At 34.5% G+C, this 23,490-nt stretch overlaps 3 protein-coding genes across 4 annotated transcripts; 1 reads left to right on the top strand and 2 right to left on the bottom strand.

Moving 5' to 3' along the window:
* Positions 1–653: 653 nt before the first annotated feature.
* Positions 654–11,666, bottom strand: LOC105832590 (prolyl endopeptidase). 2 transcript variants are annotated; one of them, XM_036283170.1, is made up of 14 exons: positions 11,529–11,666; positions 5,568–5,811; positions 5,022–5,135; positions 4,317–4,540; positions 4,052–4,239; positions 3,722–3,947; positions 3,102–3,261; positions 2,826–3,026; positions 2,549–2,731; positions 2,335–2,448; positions 2,027–2,175; positions 1,722–1,934; positions 1,310–1,637; positions 654–916 (listed from the first exon to the last, which is right to left on the bottom strand). In XM_036283170.1, exons 2-14 carry the CDS (start codon positions 5,706–5,708, stop codon positions 851–853), a joined length of 2,307 nt encoding a protein of 768 aa, XP_036139063.1. In that variant the 5' UTR covers positions 5,709–5,811; positions 11,529–11,666; the 3' UTR covers positions 654–850. The 2 variants fall into 2 exon arrangements, with proteins under 2 accessions (XP_036139063.1, XP_036139064.1); XM_036283171.1 differs by lacking the exon at positions 5,568–5,811 and having other exon boundaries at positions 11,529–11,656.
* A 50-nt stretch (positions 11,667–11,716) lies between these two features.
* Positions 11,717–14,190, top strand: LOC105832486 (lipoyltransferase 1, mitochondrial). Its single transcript, XM_012673471.3, has 4 exons — positions 11,717–12,497; positions 12,793–12,900; positions 13,090–13,303; positions 13,479–14,190. Exons 1-4 carry the CDS (start codon positions 11,985–11,987, stop codon positions 13,838–13,840), a joined length of 1,197 nt encoding a protein of 398 aa, XP_012528925.1. The 5' UTR covers positions 11,717–11,984; the 3' UTR covers positions 13,841–14,190.
* A 355-nt stretch (positions 14,191–14,545) lies between these two features.
* Positions 14,546–22,993, bottom strand: LOC105832487 (amphoterin-induced protein 2). Its single transcript, XM_012673472.3, has 4 exons — positions 20,072–22,993; positions 17,466–17,699; positions 17,048–17,208; positions 14,546–15,361 (listed from the first exon to the last, which is right to left on the bottom strand). The coding sequence occupies exons 1-4, from the start codon at positions 20,294–20,296 to the stop codon at positions 14,749–14,751; spliced, it is 1,233 nt and encodes a 410-aa protein (XP_012528926.1). The 5' UTR covers positions 20,297–22,993; the 3' UTR covers positions 14,546–14,748.
* Between the last annotated feature and the right edge of the window lie 497 nt (positions 22,994–23,490).

Genomic DNA, 23,490 nt, shown 5'->3' on the forward strand with positions numbered 1-23,490 from the left:
ATCAAATCAATTAATTGAATTTATATCATGTATATGTGGTATTTCACATTTATAGAATACGATATTATGCACATCTGCATAAAACAGATTTAAAATATAAATGCATATAATTGTAAAATTTGCGGATATAGCATGAAACAGAACCAAATAAACGTGGACATAGCATAGAAGAGACCAAAGTCATGCACATTACCTACGGGATTCATAGATATTTGACTACATAGTTCAATATGCACATTTGTGTACATAGAACTGATTGTGTACATGGCACGCTGATAGATGAAAACACCTTAAAATGACGCAATGACCACTCTCAAGTTCCTCTCTAGTAAAAGTATTACAGATGTATTACCAACTCTCATTACAATATTGATAAATATTAATAATACACCGATGACTAACATAAGACTGAGTTAATTTTTTTAAAGAACTTTTTATATCATTTTTTAATATTTTTTCATACAATAGAAAAAATACGGAGATATCTTTGCACAAAGATTAACACTTTAGAGGCTTAAAGACAATTAATTATTATTCTTTATCTCGGAATGAATTTGACACTTAACTCAATGTTTCTCATGGTTAATTATACAATTGAGTTTTATACTAGATGGTATACTTATTATACTTTGAACAAAAAAGAAACACAGTCACAAAATGCAAATTTGCTTATTTATATTTCATAAAAACACATTATTATAAAAAAATTTGCAACGAAAGCACAATTTTACAACAATGCGTTACAATATACATGATAATTGTATAAGCGCATTTAGTTACATCACATTACAATCTCTTGATTTTGAATTTTATGCAAAATTTTAGGTTTGACACTTTTTTTTAGCATTAATTACAATTTGAATTCCAAGCCCAAAGATTGCGCGATAAATGATAAAATGTCGGTACTTTCTTCAATCTGAAATAAAATGTGTAATAAAATTCCACTGTTTGATATATTTTTAAATAAAATTATTTATATACGATAATAAATTGAGCATTAAGCTCGATTAATACAATCATGAGAAGAAAATGTCAAACCTTCTTGGAGTAATATTTTTTGTAATAAATTTCTCTTTAAAGATTTGTAGTATTGTAATCAAATTGATAATAATTTAATTTAAAATATTAAGTCTAGCTTCAGTCTGATTAAGTTTCAACCCGGTAGTGACACTGAAATTTTATTAAGCACCAAAATTTGCTTTGAAAAATATAAAAAAACAGCATTTTTTTCTTATGATTGTATTAAAATCATTTGTACATATTCTTTAAATATAAATTTTCATTTTCTGCGACTCGTAGAAATATTTACCACTTTCATAGTCGGTTTTCCACCGCCATGACCCGCCTTAGTATCTATTCTTGCCAATAAAGGATTTTTTTGTTTTGCCACATTTCCAAGCGTATATTGAAGAGTTGCTGTTAATTTAAGAGTATGCAAAGGTACGACACGATCATCATGATCAGCAGTTAGAAGCAACATTGCTGGATACTGCGCGTCATTTGGTGGTACTCTTACATTATGTAAAGGTGAATATTTCAACAAGTTCTCGAAATGCTTGAGATCATCGGAACTTCCATAATCCGAAACCCAAGCAGAACCGATAGTAAACTTATGAAAACGTAACATATCCATAACTCTGTAATTTACAAAAAAGTTAGTTATTTTGTACACGTGTTGCATGTATCGACAATTTAAAAATAAATTAATAAATTCAACTAACCCTACTTGAGCTATGGCGGCACCGAATAGATCAGGTCTTTGATTTACACATACGGCAACAGCCAGACCACCATTACTGCCACCTTGAATTGTCAATTTCGCAGAAGTAGTATATCCATTTTCCACAAGATATTTTGCTGCATATTGGAAATCATCGAATACATTTTGTCTGTTAAAGAAGCGTCCCGCATTGTGCCATCTTTCTCCGTATTCGCTACAACATAAAATTTTTTGTGCAGGTATATATATATATATATATATTTTTTTTTTCTAAACATATTTCCCCCTCCCATGTGCCTTACATACCCTCCCCCACGAACATTAGCAACAGCAAGTACTCCATTGAAATGTTGTATAAAAACAAGTCTTGTAACGCTGAATGTAGGTTGAATACTTGCATTGAAACCACCATATCCGTAAAGTAAACCTGGCATAGTTCCATCTAATACAGCATCCTATATAAAAATTTTATTTTTTAAATTTTAACGTCAATAAAAAAACCGAAAATTTTTTGAACCATTTAAAACCATTCTTGAATTATTATATATCATCATCTAATTCAAATAATAATAAAATATATTTCTCACTGTTAATTTTTTAAATAATCTACATACATTCTTTGTTACTATAAACATGGGTATTTTTGTACCATCCTTGCTTGGATAAAATATTTGACTAGTCTTGTATAAACTCGCGTCAAAACCTTTCACTTTGATTTCTCGCAAGATCTGAAAACAATACCAATCATTGAATCAAATAACTAATAGAAAATTGTATCATATTATAAGACAAATCGTATTAATAGCATTTGAAAAGATAGATACTAACTCGTGAATCCTGTTCTTTTTTTAAATCCATTGTATATATAATACCCGGAGTTAGGAATGATGTAAATTGATAAAATATCTCAGAATATTTCTTCTCTCCCGAAAATCCGACGACAGTGCCAAGATCAAGAGGAAAAGTTCTAAGAACTTTACCAGTGTTCAAGCAATGTAGTTGCAAAATATTCTATAAAATATTTGACTGTTAGGCTCTCTTTATTACAATAATTAATTTAAATATCTTAGGTATATGTACCAAGTACATATGCATGTATATTTACCTTAACATCTTGTATATAACAAGCAACAAATTTGTCTCCATCCACGGCATTAGCCCAATCTAGTACATTCTCCGGATGTTCTGGCAAAAGATCAACCCATTTATGTTGTTCGTAATCCAGTAAATCTATAGCTATCAACTTGTAATTAGGTGCATTTTTATTTGTACGGAACACAGCTTTGCTACCTATATTGGTCACGTACTGAAAATACACAAGATATAGTAACACAGAAATATATAAGAATATTTAAGAAAAACGAAAACTTTCAATACTAACTTCATAATCAGCTTCAAGTTTATCAACAACTTGCGTTAGTGGCAAATTGTTTTTTATTTCCATTCCCTTTTTTAATGGTGTAAAATATACTAAATTATCCCTGCAATCCTTCAGAGGAGTAACAATGAGCCAATTGCCACAATCAGACACCTCTGCACCTCTGATGAAATAATAATAGATTTATTAAATGTATGTATAAATCAATTATTCTTTTTATATATTACGCCTTTGGAGCTAACGTCGAAATTTCTAATACTGACGATATGTTATATTCATACAATATATGTTAACTAAAAGACGTTAATTAATTTTAAGAAATTATAACGACTTTATTTGTATAAAAAATGATTACTAATCATATATAAGTCTATTTTAATAACAAAAAATGAAGATTTATAATTGATAGTAAATTTAATAAACCTATTGTCTACTCCAGAAAATTGAGTATAATTATATATAGATTAATATTGGCAAATCTAGATATATCTGAAGATATAATTGGATGTATTTTGATTTATTATGGATTTTATAGTAATTCAAACGTCTAAATAAACATCCTAATAATTAATAACACATTATACAGTATGTTATACACAAATATATAAAATTAGATAACTTACATCCTCCACAATGGTTCTTCAGGAAATTCAACCGCAACCACATCATCTGATTGTGACGTACCAACAATGTGGTAGCATAATTTTTGATTTTGATTACCTAGCGTTTCTGAACCGTCAGTTTTTCCTTGCTGATCTCGATAATATCCATAAAAAATACCACGATTATCGTGAGTCCATGCAATTGGTGAAAACTTGACTTTTTCCAAAATTTCTTGATACTTTTCACCTTCATAGACACATTGTATGTTTTATATATTTTCATTAAATAAATATACACCTTATAACAAAACAGAACAGTTGGAAGGTTTAAGAATTTTTACATCATTTTACCAGTATGTGCATTTAGAAAATGGATAGTACTCCAGTCAGAACCGCTTTTAGATAATCCATATGCAAAAATGCTACCGTCCTCACTAAAACTACTACTGGTAATTGCAACAGTTCCATCCTCAGAGAAAGTATTAGGATCAAGAAATACCCTTGGTTCACTTTCAAGAGTATCTTGTACATATAAGACACTGGAAAAAAAACAAATTCATTTTTTTTAAACTCTTTAATATGTGTGTGTGTACAAAATATGTTAAAAATTATATACCTTTGGTTTTGCAAACCAGTATTTTTATAAAAGTAATATTTTCCACCATGTTTGGCAGGACATGAGTATTTTGGAAAATCCCACAATTGTTTCAAACGATCATGAATATTGTCACGTGCTTTATATGCAGCTAGATATGGTTTAGTAATGGCATTTTGAGCATCAACAAAAGCCTTTGTTTCTGCTGAATCTGGGTCCTCTAGCCATCTATAAGGATCTTTTATCTACAAACAGTAAAAAGTACTGATCCTTCAAGTAATATTTACATATATTCTATTTATCATTATTACATTTATTATATCATTATATTTCAAAAATATATATATATATTCTATTTTAAATATCATATTTAAAAACCATTTCTCTTTAAATAATTATGATAAAAAAATATGAGTACACTTGAATTTAAAATATTAAATTTCAATTTATGCAAAACTTATCTTTCTTCACATTTTCTGTATAATTGTTGTGATAAGAAAAATAAATCTAATGTCCAAATCAAATTATAATTAAGAGTTAAACATTAATATATACTATTAAAGTCATTGTTTGGTTAACTAAATTTTGGTTAATTAAATATTTCTCAGAATTTAATTTAACTAATTGACCATTAAACTAAGTGTCAAGTATTAATTATCTTTTTATGAAACTAGGGTAGACATTTTTTTTAAGATTAACGAGACACTTTGCGACATGCATCCTAACCTCAACGCCGTGATAATCGTCGACGACACTCTCATCCCTGCGCGCCTGGGGGTATTGTATCCTCGTCATAATTTTCGCTCGAACCACGTCCTCTTGTGTACGATAAAACGTCGCCTAAACGCACAGAGAAACCTTGTTTGATGATATTCACGCACGTGCGAGGTCTCTTCTCATGTACACCGATTGTCACCACACCGGAGCAAACACCGAATCACGTGACCTGGACCGACCCGCTTCAGCGTTCGATGTCGCGCTCCCAAAACTAGTCCCGATAACGCTCGAGACGATAATTTGGGACGATACGGTTCAAAATCGGAGAGACGAACGGCTAATTCTGTCGGTCAGTATCAATAATTCCGGTGCGAATTTACGCGCGCGACCTCCGTTCCGCGTAAAAATAATGCTGCGTAAGAAAGAAAAAAAGACGCCAGTCAGGATCACGTGATAGCCAGCGACGGGGGGTGACTGCGCGTGATGCGGAGATTAATGCGTGCACACACGGAGCAGAGGACCTCGCGCGATTCGCGCGGCATATGAATATCTCACAGGTGCGGCCGTGGAAGTCACCCAGCGTGCCGCATGCAAAACTCCGCGATTGTCGGCCTGCCGCCGAGCACCGTGGATCCAGCAAAGTGCTCCCGATCGAAATCCGTTGAGCGGACGTATTGCCGCGCGCATCGTCCTCATGGCCTCGACGAACGCGGAAAGAACACGTCTTCCTCGATTTCACATCCGCGAAGAGACGTGGTACATTTGAGCGTATTCGCGTACCACACCGAGTGTTGGATGGCTTCAAAGATTGAAAAATTTATTTTCTCTCTCTTTCTTTTCTCTTTTTTAGGAATGAGACGCTCTCAATTCTATTTTGTTTCTTTTTTTGTTACTACTAGCTGTACAATAAAAACGTACGTTAGTACATTAAATTTGAAATTTAACGTTATTTTTTAAAAAAATTAATAAGATAATAAAATTAAAAATATTGAAAAAAATTTTTTAATACTGTATTAGGAATATTAATTCTGTTTAAATAGTAGCTTTCTATAAACCAATAAACGATTAAAATTATGAAATTAATAAAAACATTAATACAAAAAAAATCTTTTACAGGACTATTCTGCTATAAACACACAGCTTTTATAAAATAAAATTTATGCTTCAAAAAATTAATATCTACCACTTTAAAGCTATTCTTTTCCATTATTAACTGTTATTATTAATTAAGTATTATTCATCAACTATATACTATTATTCGGTCAACTATTGGATAAAATTATTCTCTTAGAGTTGCTTATTACGATACAAATAAGAACGACAATCATAATAAAGTAATATTTTTAGATAGATATTACATAATTAGATACGATATGTGAGGGATAATATCTATAGAATGAAACGGAAAAAATTTAATTGTAAGAATCAAATGTATTGGCGGTTTATTATTGATTAACATTTGCGTCAACGTGATTGCAAATAGAATGACTCGGTTTTCACGTTGGTTAGTACATGTAGTATAAGTATATTCAAAAGCTCATATTAGATGGCCTGTAATTTATGTCAGAGTTCAGAATAGAATTTTACAGTTTTTATGCCGCATCTTGACGCATATATGTATTCATACGTATGTACTCCTAATCGTTCTTTAAACGTTTTTCCACGTAATAATGCGCGATATGCAAAATTAGGAATGAAAATTCTAATGCTAAAAAATGCTAAGTAAAATGCTAATACGTATGTAACAATTGTCGATTGTCTAGAATGAGTTTGACAAAAAACGTGCTAGTTAACTCGTCAGGTCCGTGTGTTTATATGTAACATTTGTAACGCGAGAAAGGAAAATTTTTCGCCAGTTTATTAAAGATACGTCAAGTTCGATTAGTCATGACATATATTTCTGTTTGCAACGGATTTGGAATCCAGACGCATCGTTCGCCTTTCTCTCTTTCACTTTCTTTGTCTGTTTTTTTCTCCATTCTTCAATCCATATTAATTATATCATTTTTCTTTTTCCTTACCCAGGCTAAACATTTTGCTTCATAACTGCAGAAAGAAAGTTGCGTAGCGCGGTTAAAACGAACGGATGTTTTTACTCGCACGATTTCAAAGTCTCAGAAGAAACCACTATATCGGAACATGCGTTAATTATTTAATGCTCAACATCACGATAATTATCGGGAAGTGATACATTGACCCGTCGGAAGGTCCTGGTCTCTCTCTTTTCTTTTCTTTTTTAATATTACGATTATAAGTCCAACGTCGACATTGCTATCCATGGGGGGTGTAGTAGGGCGCGGGACGCGGTATCTCCTTATCGGCAAACCTCAATTGCCCCCTCCTCTCGTCGTGCGTGATAGTAATTGACACGTGAACGAGACTCCATGAAGCGATACAACGCACCATATTGCGAACACAGTGTCGTAGATATGTCGATGGCGACATGTAACTTATTGTTATGAGGATGAGAAGCGCGAAAACAGAAAAAACTGTTTTAAGTCAATTCGAATCTCATTGAAGTATATGCATAACACGCGACGATTGATAATGTACACTGTTTTTTGCTCTTCTCCTCCCCTCCCCCCTTCTACCCTTATCATTTCTTCCAATATCGAATGTTTACCAGTAAAATATGTATGCAAATTTTCAAATAGAAACAAGTTTCGAGGACACAGGAAATGCATAATATGTAGCATATCATGGTGCAAATTCCTTCTTCATTCGTTTCATATCTTGTTATTTTCTACGTTATTTTTCTTATAGTTTGGTATGTTATAATTATTTTATTCGAAATATGCAAATGTTCTATAATTCAGAATTCCCAAACAGCATAAAATATTTATATACTTTTTAAATATTTGTTAAAGTAATAGAACTATTTTAAATATACGCACACATACATAAATATTTATAATAAATGTTTTATGTTCTCTGAGTTAGGATAGAAGTATTTTTTTTTCTTACTTATTATAGATGCTTTCAACGTAACATATCAGAATTCTAGCACTTATTAAACTGAAAATAAATTTATAGTTGCATTAGAGATACACTCAGAATTAGGTTAAATAAAAATTAAAATTATCCAAGAAATAAAATAAATCCAAGATTAGATTGGCATTCATAATTTGTGAATAAACAAAGATTTCTTTCTTGCTTAAAAAATTCAATTAGAATTAAATTAAGAAAAAATCTATATTTTATCATTATTTATAAATATTATATAAATGTACACTCAAAAAAATGGTCTTGCAACTGCAACAAAAATTATATGTAAAACCTGAGATAGATAAATAATTAGCAAATATTGTGATATGTATACATATTGCGCCTAATCAATCTAGCTGATAGAAACAAAATTTTCAAATTCGATTTTCAGATTCGTGACAGCCAAAATTCTACAGATGTAAAAATTAGTAATACATTTTAGTTATAATATCAAGAAATCTGTATATCAGCAAAACATTTTTTTAAGTGTATCTTTTTTATGTCATTTAACATATAATAATTAATAATCAATGTTTGTTTAACCGTATTTCGTCGAAATTAATATTATTCTATCATGTTTTCAGAATGAATCATGTTATATAATGCTTTAATTTTGGATTGTGCTTTTTATTTATACATGTATAAATATTTTATTTTTTATTTGTAAAATTTTTTGTTTATAAATAATTATATAATATTTCTTATCTAAATTATCTGTCTTTTTTATCACATAATTATATATGTATGTTTCTTTATACAACTTGGTAAGTTATTCTATATATAAAGCAAGTCGTAATTTTCAGATTAGATTAAATATAAAAAATTCAGATATAACAAATTTTCTACCCCATTGCTGTAAACGAAACTAAGTATAGAAGTTCAACAAATTCATATTACGCTGATGCCAAAGGTTACTCTACACTTTAATAATAAAAACATAAACGTTTTGACGATGATAAAATGCCCAATGTTAATTTAATATTAACATGCTTTTGACAAAACTGTGTATATTAAATATTTTATCAATCTATTATACACTTATTGTTAATAACAATGGGATAAGTTTGTTTCTTGTTGCTAAATTTTTCACACTTTTCATCGTTTCTTTTTTTTCTTTATTTCATTTTAAATACGGAAATAATATTATGACGTAGCGGATTTAAAAGCAATGCACTAATAAAAAAAATCAAAAATAGGACAATGTAAAAATTTCTCTAAAACTATAAGTGATTCGAAACATTTTAGAAAAGAACTTTATCAGTAATATGAATATATATTCTCTTTATATTTTTCAATTCTAACTTTTTATTATGTTAATATTTACGTACTGATCCAAACAAAAAAGGAACATTTTTTTATTAGATTGATGTGTTTAAAGAACTCTTGTTTTTAAGAAATAGTCTTATAAATAAAAATAGAAATGTTTTTATACTGTTTTGCAATACTGTCTTAAAATTATCTAGGTAAAACAATAACTTATCTTTTACCTAGATAAATTTAAAATTAAATATCTTTATCCAGAATATGTTTACGATATAATTTATCGTATCTTTATTTAGATAATTTTAAGTTATATGAGCATAACATTGCGTGTATAAATAAAAAATTTGCATATATATTTATCGAAAAACATTATGGATTGTCCTCAGAGCCAAAATTAAACTGTTTTTCAAAATTTCAATTCTGTTATTTATAAAAACACTTATCTGAAGGCTATTACTTGATTAGAATGACGACTTATTATTTTCTGCTTATTTTTTCTCCATGAAACGGATCTCTGTAAAGAGTTCCGTCGATATTTCAATAGAAACTGTCGCCGCTGTTAATAAGTCCAACTTATATGATTAACTAATATTTCTGTATTTATTTCTGTATTTATTTAGTCGCTCTCTTTTCATTTCTTTCTAGTACTGAAGATAAACTGAGTTTTGTTTCTATGTACACAGAGGGCAAATTAACATAATTAACCTCTTGTTATCAAGTATTAATTTTAATAATTCTACTTTTATATATATATATATATATATATATATATATATATATATAAAATTAATACTAGTATATATATATATATATATATATATATATATATATAAGTAGAATTATTAAAATTAATACTTTTATATATATATATATATATGTATAAAAGTAGAATTATTAAAATTAATACTTGATAACAAGAGGTTAATTATGTTAATTTGCCCTCTGTGTACATAGAAACAAAACTCAGTTTATCTTCAGTACTAGAAAGAAATGAAAAGAGAGCGACTAAATAAATACAGAAATAAATACAGAAATATTAGTTAATCATATAAGTTGGACTTATTAACTTTTACATATATATATATAAAATTAGAGTTTGAGCAAATCAAGAGACACGGTAGTAGCTCGCGCCAAGTAAACGCGCAGTGCGACCCGACCGTGCTCTTTTACGCGAGTTTAATCAACACTAAAATTTTTTCGCATATCCGAGCCTCTTTTTAATGCTGATGGATGAATGAAGATAAAAGACGAAAAAGATAAAGAAAGAAGATAGAGTACAAAGTGTATAACACTTTTATCTGCGATACTGTTCGTCATTTATACGGAGCTAAAATGTTAATTATCTTAACTTTTAAGATAACAAATTCGCGGTAAGCGGCGTCGTCAGCGCGCAAAATATCGTATCGCGCACATTGGCCCATATTCTCAACTCGTTTTAAAAAAATAATAAACGCGTACATTTATTTCCGAGATTTTATAGTATATAGACATATAACGCGAACTGTATGCTTAAAAAAATGTATGTTATTAATAAAAAAATGAGTTGAAAATATGAGCTTTTCATCGATGATACAAAAGAGAGTAAAAATTTATGACTTAAAAACATTATACAATTCCTGGAAAAAAAAGGAAGAAACGTATTAGCGAGGAGGATCGGTCGGTGCAGCCAGACGTATCGCAAACAAGACAACACGTCTGTCTGGCGATAGCGCGCGCGCGTGCGCGCACGCACGCGCGCACGCCCTCACGCACTCACGCACGCGTCGCACGCATGCAAGCTTCAAAACGACGACGACGACGTTTTCGCCTGTGCGACGGGGGGCCCTTATCGCGATATTTACGCGCCTGGCTCGAAAGCCTCGAAATTCGGTCGCATGCGAGGAACAGACGGCAATTGGACGGGAGGAGACGGGAGGAGAGCGGCGTCGCGCGGCTGTATCACGCGTCGTTCAGCTGTACTTTGCGCCGCAACCTAGATAACCTCTCTCGGGGAGCGGAGTGAGATCCCCTCCCCGTCGACGACGAGTGGAAAAGTCCGTATAAAGACCAAACCCGAAGGCTCCCTCGACTCATTCCACGTCTCCGCTGGAGTAGTGACACGACGACAGCGACGATTGCGTACAATTCGGAAGAGTTATTTGTGTACCGTAAGCGAGGGAGTAGCAGGCAAGGTGCCATCAACGGAAGCTACAGCGAAAGAGAGAGAGAGAGAGAGAGAAAGACCAGAGCAACCGTACCTTATCTTCGGCGCGGGTGAATTTAACTTACGGTTCAAACTGTCAGCACACGGAGGAATGCAAAAGGACTGCCGAGATTGTCTGGGTATCCGGTACCGCATCAACACCCTGGACCAGACCTGGAAGTGGCTGCATCAGACCATCGCCCTGCACGACTACCTGATCTCCATCACCGCGAGTGAGACCAACGTGTTTCCCAAGTGTTTCCCTCAGTAGAGGCCGCTCTCCGTCTCATCAAGAGAGAAAGAAAGAGAGAGAGAGAGAGAGAGAGAGAGATTGACTGTTTGTGAGTAAAGTCTGATCCCACACGAGGTAACAATTCGGGGAGCCTCGTGGTCCAAGACTGAGATATACATATATATATATCATACATATATGCGCACGTGTGACTTGGCGTCACGGTGACGGTAGACAGATCAGGTAGTCCATCATTGACCGTTCTTTGCTAGCGCAGAGTATTCCACTTGATTTTAACGCGCGACACGCGATGTCCCTGTCCGCTAGACTGCTTGCCGCCACCAGGCACCGCGCGTCTCTCGACGGTGCCCGGCGAACCGTCGTCAGGTATGCGTCGACCAGCAGCGCACGAGACGACGGCAGCTCCATCGAGAAGTCAGTATTCGTCTCGCAATCCACGGATGTGTTCGTCAATCTGGCGCTGGAGCACTGGCTGTACCACAACTTCGACTTCTCCAAGCATCACGTTCTGCTCTTCTGGAGGAACGATCCGTGCGTGGTGATCGGCCGCCACCAGAATCCCTGGCTCGAGTGCAATGTTCAGGCGGCCGAGAAGGCGGGCGTCGCGCTGGCGCGCCGTAACAGCGGCGGCGGTACCGTTTACCACGACAATGGCAATCTCAACCTGACCTTCTTCACCGCGCGCGAGAGATACAATCGAAGGTACAATCTAAACATCATCACAAACGCCCTGTTTCGCCAATGGGCCGTGAAGAGCGTCATCAACAAACGCGAAGATATTCTAGTCAACGAAGACTGCAAGGTATCCCCCTCGATGCAACGTATATATTTACAAAAGATCGTTTTACTTACGTCTTGTAAAATATATTTAATTGTTCGACGACCATATGTAATATAATTCGCACGGTCGATATATGTTATGTAACACATTGAGCGACAAAACGTTTCAACGCGAATGACGTAACCGTCTGGCGTACGTGGTAAAAAATATATTTTTATAGCAATGGATTGTGAAACGATATCTTGTTCGAGACTCTTTTAAAACTACGAATAGATTTATTATCTTAAGTTCAAATTTTTCAACCACTCCGATACAGATATCTGGAACAGCTGCAAAATTGGGAAGGCCAAACTCTTATCATCATTGTACACTGTTGGTCAATGTGAACAAAGACAACCTAAGTTCGATTCTTGAAAGAAAAGAGGTAAGAGCCTTTTCCATATTGTTTGGCGCATACTCGCGCGCATTTTCTCATAAAATATGTGTACACGTGTCAATGGTTTTTTTAAAACAACAATCAGCAGTGCGTCAACATTGCACTCTTTGTTTAAGATAATTTCATGATTTATACATGAAAAAGAAGTAAGGAAATAATGTGTAAATGCACTTTCAGAATGCTATTGTTACAAATGCAACAACTTCTACACGCTCTCCAATAACAAACTTGTCGGATATAAACCAGAATATCCAAATGGATAAACTCTTATCTGCTATTGGCTGGGAATATCTGCGAACGGAAGCCCTCGTTCTTGAAGACGGAAGATATGATCTGGTGCAACAGCAAAAGGGGTTCAAGTTTATCAACCCAAGTGAAGGTTGGTTCCCTGGTACGTAAGAAAAACAACATTTATTGTTTGAAAAACATGTTTTGGTAGCGGAAGATAGGATTGAATTTGGAACAATCTTTATATACCTTGTTATCAAATGGAAATTACTATATATATGTAGCTATAATTAGTTGATAACAAATTTAGAATGTATTTGTAAATTGATATTGTGTAGGAATTGATAAGTTCATTGACGAATTCCGTTCCTGGGACTGGGTTTTCGGCAAAACGCCAAAGTTTACAGTCACCCGCACGCTTGAATTCCCTGCCCACGATGGTAAAATATATCATCTGAATTTGAGCTTGGAAGTGCAAAACTGTATTGTAGAGGAGATCAAAATGAGTTTGCCCGCTGGATTAGTATCGACCAACTTCACCCAAGAGGCGAGCGTGATTAGTAATATTCGCGGTACGAGGTACAATCACGAAGTATTGGAAAACATAATTGCCGCAATTGGCGGTAAAACCGTCACTTTAAATACTGCCCAAAGCGTAGATGAAAACAATATGAGGCTTGACGAGGTTACGCTGCAATGACTCGGAATTTCACATAATCACAATTCTGCTCCTAGCACTATTGTGTTCAAACGAAAATAATTATTGAAATTATACGTTGTATTATACATATTGTACATACATAACATATTATGTGCCTATAATATTTTATATATATGCGTGATATAACAAAAAATTTTAAAAAATTGTTATTTAGTAGTATCAACTACTATCATTGCAGTGTTATAGGTATTGATTAAGAATGTATAAAATGTACATTATACATAATTCTGCCATCGTTGATATTATTGAGAAGACGAGATATATCATATTTTAATTTTTTTATTGTTAGTGAATGAATTATTTTATAAATAAAAAAAGATTTTCTATAATTCGAATTCTTTTTTATTAACCTATTGATTTATGCATGGATTGTATAAAACAATCCGAATTATTTCTCTTTCGTAGTAATGAAAAAAAATCATGATTTGCAATGTAGAACATTTTACAAACCAAATCTACATGTTGAATAAAAATTTATCAAGTGACTTTTGACATTTAAAATTAAGAATCGTACTTAAAAAATATACTTACCTACAATTCAGAAAGTTTTGAATACGCCTTTCGGCTTTCGAATGTTAAAACAATCTATTGTTTAAATATTAAAATAATTATTGTCATACAAAATTTCTTCTCATACTTTAAAACGTTTACTTATAATATTTTAGTAAAATGATATGCATCAAAGTTTTCTCAGTACAAAGTAATTTTATTATAAATATGCAGTGAATAAATATGAAATAACAATGCCATTTTATCTTTCGTACTTCGCATAATATTAATATTTCTTAAACAATACAATAAGGCCTTGCCGACATGCAGCATGCTTATCCGTGCATTAAATTTCAAAGTCAATTGTCACAATGATATAATATCTTACCTTTAGAACGTTAAGTATGTACCGTATTATTTGTGGTAACATTGTTTGTTGTAACCGATGCATTACGATAAAGTGACGGTCGCAGCATGACTTCACGATACGGCGGAGGTGGAGTATCAGGACAAGATATCGAACTATCATTGAGACCAGAATCTTCAAACTGCCATAGATTCTGCAGCAATGAAATTCTTTGAGGATCATTATCAGTATGTCTGCGACAACATCTGTGGCAACAAGATATCTCCGTTGTAAGCCAAATGTAACAAGTGAATATGCCGCACGCTGCACCGAGCAAAAATCCGAACGCGAAGAACCAATATGGCAATACAGATTTCAATGTTTTCGTGAAGTTCGTATCGTCGGTCGCATTAACACGAGCGACTGTGCTTTCATGTATCGTTGTAGATACAGGATGTTTCTTCGTCACGTTTTTCTTAATGTTCGAGCTTGAAGTTATTAAAGGTCGACGCTTCTCATATTGATTCCGTGGATCGTAGAGGATCATTTTTTCAAATTTTTTTGGTTCCTCACTTTTGGCTACGCATACTGCATGATATTGTATATTCCTGCGAATCAAATATGTCTGCAAATTATGCGTGAGTTTGTCACAGGACCAAGGATTTCTGAAAAAGAAAAAATGGAACACTATAAAAATATTTTTGTTTTAAGGTATCATAAATTGTTATCTTGCAAGTAAATATAAATAAACATTTAATTATTTTTTCTTTACTTTATATAAATAAGCATACATTGCGTATAAACATATTGAACAGTAAGATATGTTACAGCCCGTTTACATTGATGTAATTTTATTTAATTTCTATCCTTATTTTAATTCTTAAAATAAAAAAAATTAAAAAATAAGTTAAACCGAGTTTAAAGATAAGCACATTGGTGCAAACAAACTTTAGTCAAAAAAATCTTAAAATTAAATTTATAATTTCTCTCTCTCTCTCTCTCTCTCTCTCTCTCTCTCGCTCTCTTTCTTAAAAAATGGATTAATTAGCTTCACATTGCTGCTGCACAGTAAATGTCACCTGTCTAACAATTAATAATACATTGAGATGTATTATAATTAACACTATATGTGACAATTTGACAGTTGTGACATTTTGATGAATTATTTAGAAAATTAATTAAATATTATACATTATTAAATTATTATGATTTACTGTCTATTTTTCTAGATAGAATTACTACAAGAATACTTCTCAATCATTATAAAAAAGAAAAGATTCCAGAAGAGATCCCAGATTGTTAAAAGCTTTTTTAGGTGTTTTTTCTTTTTTATAATAAAATTACATTAATATTAATTACATCAATGTTTTTATTTAACAATATAACATACATATATAATATACTTTTTAATATAAATAATTCTGATCAATATTATTTTTTAAATATGAGTGTGAATAGTTATTTTGAAAGTTTTTTGTTTATTAAACATGAATTTGTTTTTCAAGTAGACTCGAAAAGTCGAAATTCTGTTTTATAAGTCATAAGTGATGTCCTAAGATTTTCTATCCACATATACATACGAATGACTCGGTGGGATATTTATATTTATTTCTTCGCTTTAATTACAAAGACATTAATTATAATATTATTTCATTAGTACACTATTTTTCCTGTAAATTATTTCATGACTTATTAAATTGCAGCGCAAACATAAATACGTATAATGGAAAACTTTTAACCACTACTGTTTTTGTATGTTTTGTATCATAATGCGAGAGCAATGTCTAAGAACAATGACAGAAGAAAAATATAACTTATTAAAAATCGAATTCTGGAAGTATTCGTTTTAGTCCAAAGTATTCATGCACACAAATATTTATGCATTAACAAAATATAAAATTTTTTCAAGCAGGGGGTTCATGTGTTGAATTAAAGAAGAGAAAGCGGTTATGGACTAAATGTGGGGTATAGGAATTCACGATATTTCATATATTTTGTGTTGAATTTTAAGAATATCTAAACTAATATGTTGTAAGAGAACTAAACTTTTAAATAAAACCATATGATGGTTTATAACTCCTCCACTCTTTTATATTTATATTTAATAATTTTAAGGCTAAATGGCGCGTGCAAAGCGCGCACGATGTTATGTTTTACATATATAAAATTATGTGAGAGTGAGTCAATATTTATATCTCTTCCCTCGCACTTTAAATTAAAATTTTTACATGCAAACTTATATTATAAAAAATATTATAATAAAAAGTGCAGATAAATATTAACTTCACCCTCGAATATAAAAGTTGAAATTTAGCTAAATTGTACGATAAATTTCTTTATTGTTGTCTTACCTTTCTATTGATAATATTCTTAAAAATTTCAATGTTTTAAAGACAGCGCTGTCCAATTGAATCATCAAATTATTTGAAAGATCAAGGGTACGAAGATGCAAAAGTCCATTGAACATGTCCACCGGCACATGGCTAATTCGACACGAATCCAGAGTTAATTCCTAAGTGAAATAATTTTTTAATCAAATATGTGTGTGTGTGTGTGAAGGTTTCGTTTATTCACGCGATTAAATTAAGAAGTAAGAATAAATATTACAATTTTATTAACGTCGAAGTAATGTTTTTGTAGCAAATATTTCCGCAAAACATTAAGCCATATTTATGTTATATCAATGTATCACTAGGTAAATACATAGTGATATAAATACATTATTGATTATATTATAGAAAATATCTTAATTAATATTTTCACTATTACCGTGAGCCAGGGACACTCCAGTTTTGGTACATGAGAATTAAAATTATTTTTGGACAATCGTAGAATTCGTAAACTCTTTGTCGGCATGAAAGTATCCGACAAAAGGTAGTAAAGGTGATTTTGGGATAGATCCAAAACCGTCAACTCAGATAATCCATTAAAAGCATTTAGGCCAATTTCGCTGATTGCATTTATGGATAGGTTGAGGTATTTGAGTCTTGTCAATCCTGCTTCCTAAAATAAGCAGAAAATGTGTTATGCGTGAACGTAAGGTATCTCAGGATTAACTTATCTGAAATTTTAGTTGTATACGGAATGACAGTCGAGAAAATGCCATATGTCTATTTCGTAAACAATGGACAGAATGAGATAAATTGCCTAAATATTATACTACAAAAGAAATTTGTTATTTTTATTAGTATGTAATGTAAAAAAATAGTGTATTTGCATGAATTATATATACCGCATACACGTAAAAAAGGACTAGCAATTTGGCTAGAATTATGTGACTATTTTTGAAATAATGGTCATCTGAACTTGTATAATAATCGAATAATTTTTTTAAATATTTTATACACTTTTTGACGATAAATATACTTTGAAAAAAATTCTAAATGTTTAAATGTAAATATACAAATTGTAACAATTGGTAACTATTGTGTATTAGGTATTACATATTATGCAATTTATGCCATTGTATAAATAAGCAAATAATTCCATAAATAATCCCTAGAGAATACGTTACTTAGTAACAGAGATTATTATGAATAATATGTAAGGGGCATATTACTATTTTTCCTCTATATTTATGTCAAATTTATGTTAAAATAGAAAGCGATCCTTATCATTAAATAGTTTTACTGTTTGTTAAAGTCGAGAATAAAACATGTTTTTTTATCATTATCGAAATTTTAACTATCGGGTCCCTTAGATAATTTATGGTCAAAGAAATCTCAGTAAAACCTTAGTTTTTTCTTTGAAAACTAAACTAAAAGTTACTTTTTAAAACCATCTTGATAAAAAGTTCAAAATATATTTCGAGGAATTATAATAAGAGTGAATTTTCTAAACAAATTATCCCTCAGCACATTCAAAAACTTTAAGAATACAAGTTATTAAAGATATAATAAGTCCAGAGTTTGAAACGTTACTGTATAAAAGTAACATGTTACCCGTTATTTAAAAAAAAAAAATTATTCGTTATTTATTATCGTTACTCTTTCTTACCAATTTGCATGTCTTCTTTTCTAGAATAAAACCTAATTATTTATGTCATTATTTGATCAGTTTAATACGAAATCTGTAATGGTTTCGATTAATTGCAACGCAATTCATACACACGTATTGCACGTTTATAAAGTAACGATAAAAGTCACGATAAAATTGGTTATCGTTATTGCAAAAAGGTAACGACATTACCGTTACAGACAGAACAGAGTAACGATCATAGCCAGAAAGAAGTTATAACGGTAACGGTAACGGCGTTTACAAGTAACACGTTACTTCTCAACCCTGAATAAATCTCATAGTCAGATATATAAACATACGACGCGAAATTAATTTTGCGGTATATATTATGTACGTACGTCTAATTGTAAAATGCACTCGAGCCAGGCATATTTCTCATTAACTTTTTGTGTTACTAATTTTTGAGTCTAATATTTAAGACCTTTTTTTTTTGAAACTTTGTATACCTAAAAATTTGTCAGGTCACTGATTGCAAATCAAAAGACAGAATTTAAAAATTAAAAATTGTCAATTCAATATGGCCAATCTAAACATTGACTTTTTCAGATTTTTCAAAGCAAACATTTGCATTTAAACTTTTCGTCAAGATGCTTTTAAAAAGTAACTTCTAGCTTAGTTTTCAAAGACTTAAGATTTGACTTGAAGATTAAATGGTTCTCGCTTCGTTAGGTTCAATAAGACGCTTCGATTCGATCAATCTACAAAATTCTTTGTAAATAGGGTTGAACGGATCTTTTAAATAATTTATGATATCAGTAAAACCTCAGTTTTCTTTGAAAGCAAAATCGTTTTTTTTTTTCGGGCGCGAGCGCGTACACTGAAAAAAAAAGTAATATATCCAATAAGATACGTAATTGCGGGCTGTCAATTACACAGATATACACAATACAATAACATATGCTATTGCAGTATCAACATTGTACTTGCATTAACAATAAGTATTATTGTATTGAGTATTTTATGTAATTGGCAGTCCATAATTACATATGTTATTGGTTATATTACTTTTTTTCTGTGTACGGACGTGTTTCGCACCGATTAAATTCAATACAAATATAGAGAAAAAGTGACGATATGACCTATATTATTAATTTATAGTAAAAAGTGCACAGTATAAAAATCTGAAAAAGTTCTGAAAAATACTTTAAGATATTCTAATGCTTTACCGTTTCAATATTGATAATAATTTTAAAAATGTATATATTTTCTTCAATTAAAAAATCTATTTCTTAACATTTGTTTATATTAGGAATTCTGCGACAAAACAAAAAAACCCTGTACTGGAAATGAAGAAATTTGTCAAGATAATCAAAAGGTGAAAAAAGACGAGTTACTTAACTTTTTTTCACGATACTCACAGCCAGTTCGTTATTATTTAAAATGGATATCGAATTATTCGACAGATCCAGGGCTTGCACGATACTCGGCGCACCTGTATGAATGCTATAAAGATGGCGTCCGGTGCACGAGACGTGCTGCAACTCGTACCAGGTATCGCACACGCACAACGTCGACGGGCACCATCCCGAGGCGGCGGCGCCTATCGTGATTAGGACGAGGGCCCAGGTAGCCTGGCGCGTCATCAGGATGAAGCGCACGGAATGATGCACGTAGACGAGCCGAATTCGACGGTCTTGCCGTCCGACATTATCGCTCCCAAACGTTTTCGCGACGGATCCGATACGAATCGTCGCCCCGATCGTCTTTACCGAGCACGAAACTGTCGCGTACTGGACTCGTAATCTTATCTTAACCGCGTATACCAAGCGTGCGGATGACGAATCGTGTATATTAGGACGCGTCACACCACCGCGTATCGTATTATCCTGCTCGTGTGTCGTTCGCTTTCCAAGAATTTAAAAAAGACTCGTGATATTGCTTTGGGAAAAAAGTCGGGGCCAATTATCAGAACCGAGATAATCGGAATTTTGAAAATGGTATACATTTATTTATTATATACGCGCAGTTTTATCATCAACAAAAAAAAGTTTTTAACCGGCCTGTACCTTTCTTTGTTCTTTCGGAATAATTTTCGGAATTTTGAAAGTGGTGTACATTTATTTATTACCTGACGTATTATGTATTTTTTTATCTGCGGAGATATTTATCACCCGCGAGAAAAATACTTTTAACCGGGTTTCTTCGTCTCTTTTCATACAATTTTCAAATTTTTTGTCTACAATTCAGTGTTCGGGGAAAAAATTGGAAGGTACCTTTCATATTTCTATACAAATTTTGTAAGAACGTCAAAGAGCACGCTCGCCGAGCGTAGACAATGGCATGTCCGATCGTAAAACGGGACGTTTTCGAGGAAAAAGTGCCTCTACCGCAAACCGAAAGGAACGACCGTGCCAGATAAGGCCCCCCCGCCCTGCGATTCTCCGCTGCAGAAGAAAAACATTCGCCCTTTAGTCCGAGACGTAACAGTGCGAACTTTCCTCTAGTTTTCCCGCTGTAGAGTGCACGGCGACATTGCGCACGCATCAAACTTTTGGGATACACACGAGGATGAAAAATGTATACGTAAAGTTATTGCGCGTTGTTGTTTTCGTCTCGCTTTTTCATTATGAATCCTCAATTTGGAGGGGAAAAGGGAAGAAGGCGTGGAGGAGAGGGAAGTTTAACATTTCAATTAAATAATTTTCCAGGTATGCGTTACAGCACAATAGTTGTTTTCTCGCGGTTGTTTGTCGAGCACGCGATTTGCGCCACATCGGGAATGGAATTACGACGATGATTGGAACAAAAATTGAATCTTGACTCCACTTCTGCCAGTTAGTTGTATTTGTTTGCGCTTGTAATGATATTCGAGTTAGCTCGATAAAAAAATTAGCTTATTAACAAATTTTATGAAATAAATCATAAATAGGTAATAGTCCCGCGGGGATTTTTTGAAGAATATAGATTATAGACATACAACAAAATGACGTATTATCATTAACAGCGTCAACACATACATTTGCGCCAGACATCGCATTTGCGCAAATAAATACACTTGGAATTTTATTAGAAAGAAAATTAAGGCTAGACAGTCCAATCTGTGGAAACAAATTTTACATAAGATATCTGCTATAAATTTCCTCAGCAGAATATTAGCAGAAATATAATGGAATTCATTAGCGGAACGTGATGGCAGTTCGAATGCAGCAATCAAGCCGGGATCTGCCATTTCGTAACTATTTAAAGGGAATGTATCACTTAAATGGTTACGAAATGGCAGATTCAGCACGGATTCTGTTGGGGCTTAATGCGGACACGGCTGACGTCAATCTACCGGAACACTCTGTCCGAATCCCGCTGACAAACCGTCGCCCCTTTAACGTCCGCCACCTCGGAATTTCGACGTCCAGACGTTGTCCGGCACGACAGACGGGGGCACGACGACAGACCTGAATTAATCGTTCGCTAAAGAGCCGCGGGTATCGAGATGTAATGGATATAGCGGCGAGTTAACGAGCGAGACAAGAGGGAGAAAGAGAGATGGAGCGAGTCACCGGGGATTTCGGGCACGGACGGGGTCGCTCATTATCCTTTCTCCGTACTCGTAACGAGGATCAGCGGTAACCGCGAGCGGTAAACCAAACGAGACGCGTACATTGAGCAACGTTTCCACGGAAATAAATCTAGGATAGGCTGCACGCCGCTGGGAACCGCCGTGGACCGTTGCCTTCTATTTTGCCGGGTCCGCCTTCCCTCCTCCCCCTCCTCCCCCTTTTCCGCCTCTCCGTTCCTGCCCCCCACGTCCGCTCGTCCCCCTCGCAACATCTTCCGGCCATTTTCATCGCGCGTCCTCCGCGCGCCGCCGCCATAACGATCGCGCGTCCGGCAAAGCGGACCGATCGTCCCGCACCTTCGCGAGTCCATCGCCAGGTCGGATCGGCAGAGACAATTAACGAATCGGAACCCCTTCGAGGGGGGGTTCACGCACGACGGACGTGCGCGTCCGTCCGGGCATCGGGGGGGTCGATGCGTCAAGGAAAAGGCACATTCGTCGAACGCGCGTCGTCGTAGACGACCCGGCCGCTCTCGTAGACCATCCACTCTTTTTCTCGCGTTTCATCACTGGCGCCCTCACAGCTGACGCGCGCGTCCTCCTCCTCCTCCTCCTCCTCCTCCTCCACCATCGCCGCGTCTTCCTTTTCCTTCCCTCGCATGCGCCGCGCAGCGAGTACTACCGACTCGGCGTTACTCGGCCATTCCGACATTCCGCGGCACGCCTTGCGAACGGCAAAGAAAGAGAATACGACATTACAACGCAAGGACAACGCGAGGCAATGCCGCCCGATATCCCTCGTGCCGAATCCATTACGTCGCTCGCCAAAGCTTTGCAAATGTCTACCGCGGTCGAAACGGCGGCGCACTCCGCCCAGTCGGTCGCCGGGCGGCGGCGCACGGCGCATCCTGGTACGCGCAGACCCTCCACTCGCCCGCGTGTCGTCACCGGGCCGACTCAGCTGACGCGGAATGGCCGACAAGCACTGACAGCTGAAGCGGAAAGCGCGGCTCCGCTCTGCGAAAACGCGAGGCGGAACGCGGCCGAGGCGAGCCGGGCGGCCGATGCGCGGCCAGGTGATCCCCCGTGGCGGACTTTCGCCGAAATACGGCGTATTTCCCGCGGGAATACGACGCAGTATGGTATCGCCGGGGCGTGGGAGCGGGGAGGAGGCGGCCGGTAGGAGCGTCTCGCGGAGCGAGGGAGCTTTGCCTCGCGCAACGGCGATCGGTCGTTCGCGTCGTTTTCGTCACAGCCGGGCTCGTCCCAGCTGACGGCGAAAAA

This window comes from Monomorium pharaonis, chromosome 2, assembly GCF_013373865.1.
Source record: "Monomorium pharaonis isolate MP-MQ-018 chromosome 2, ASM1337386v2, whole genome shotgun sequence".
Taxonomy (NCBI): domain Eukaryota; kingdom Metazoa; phylum Arthropoda; class Insecta; order Hymenoptera; family Formicidae; genus Monomorium; species Monomorium pharaonis.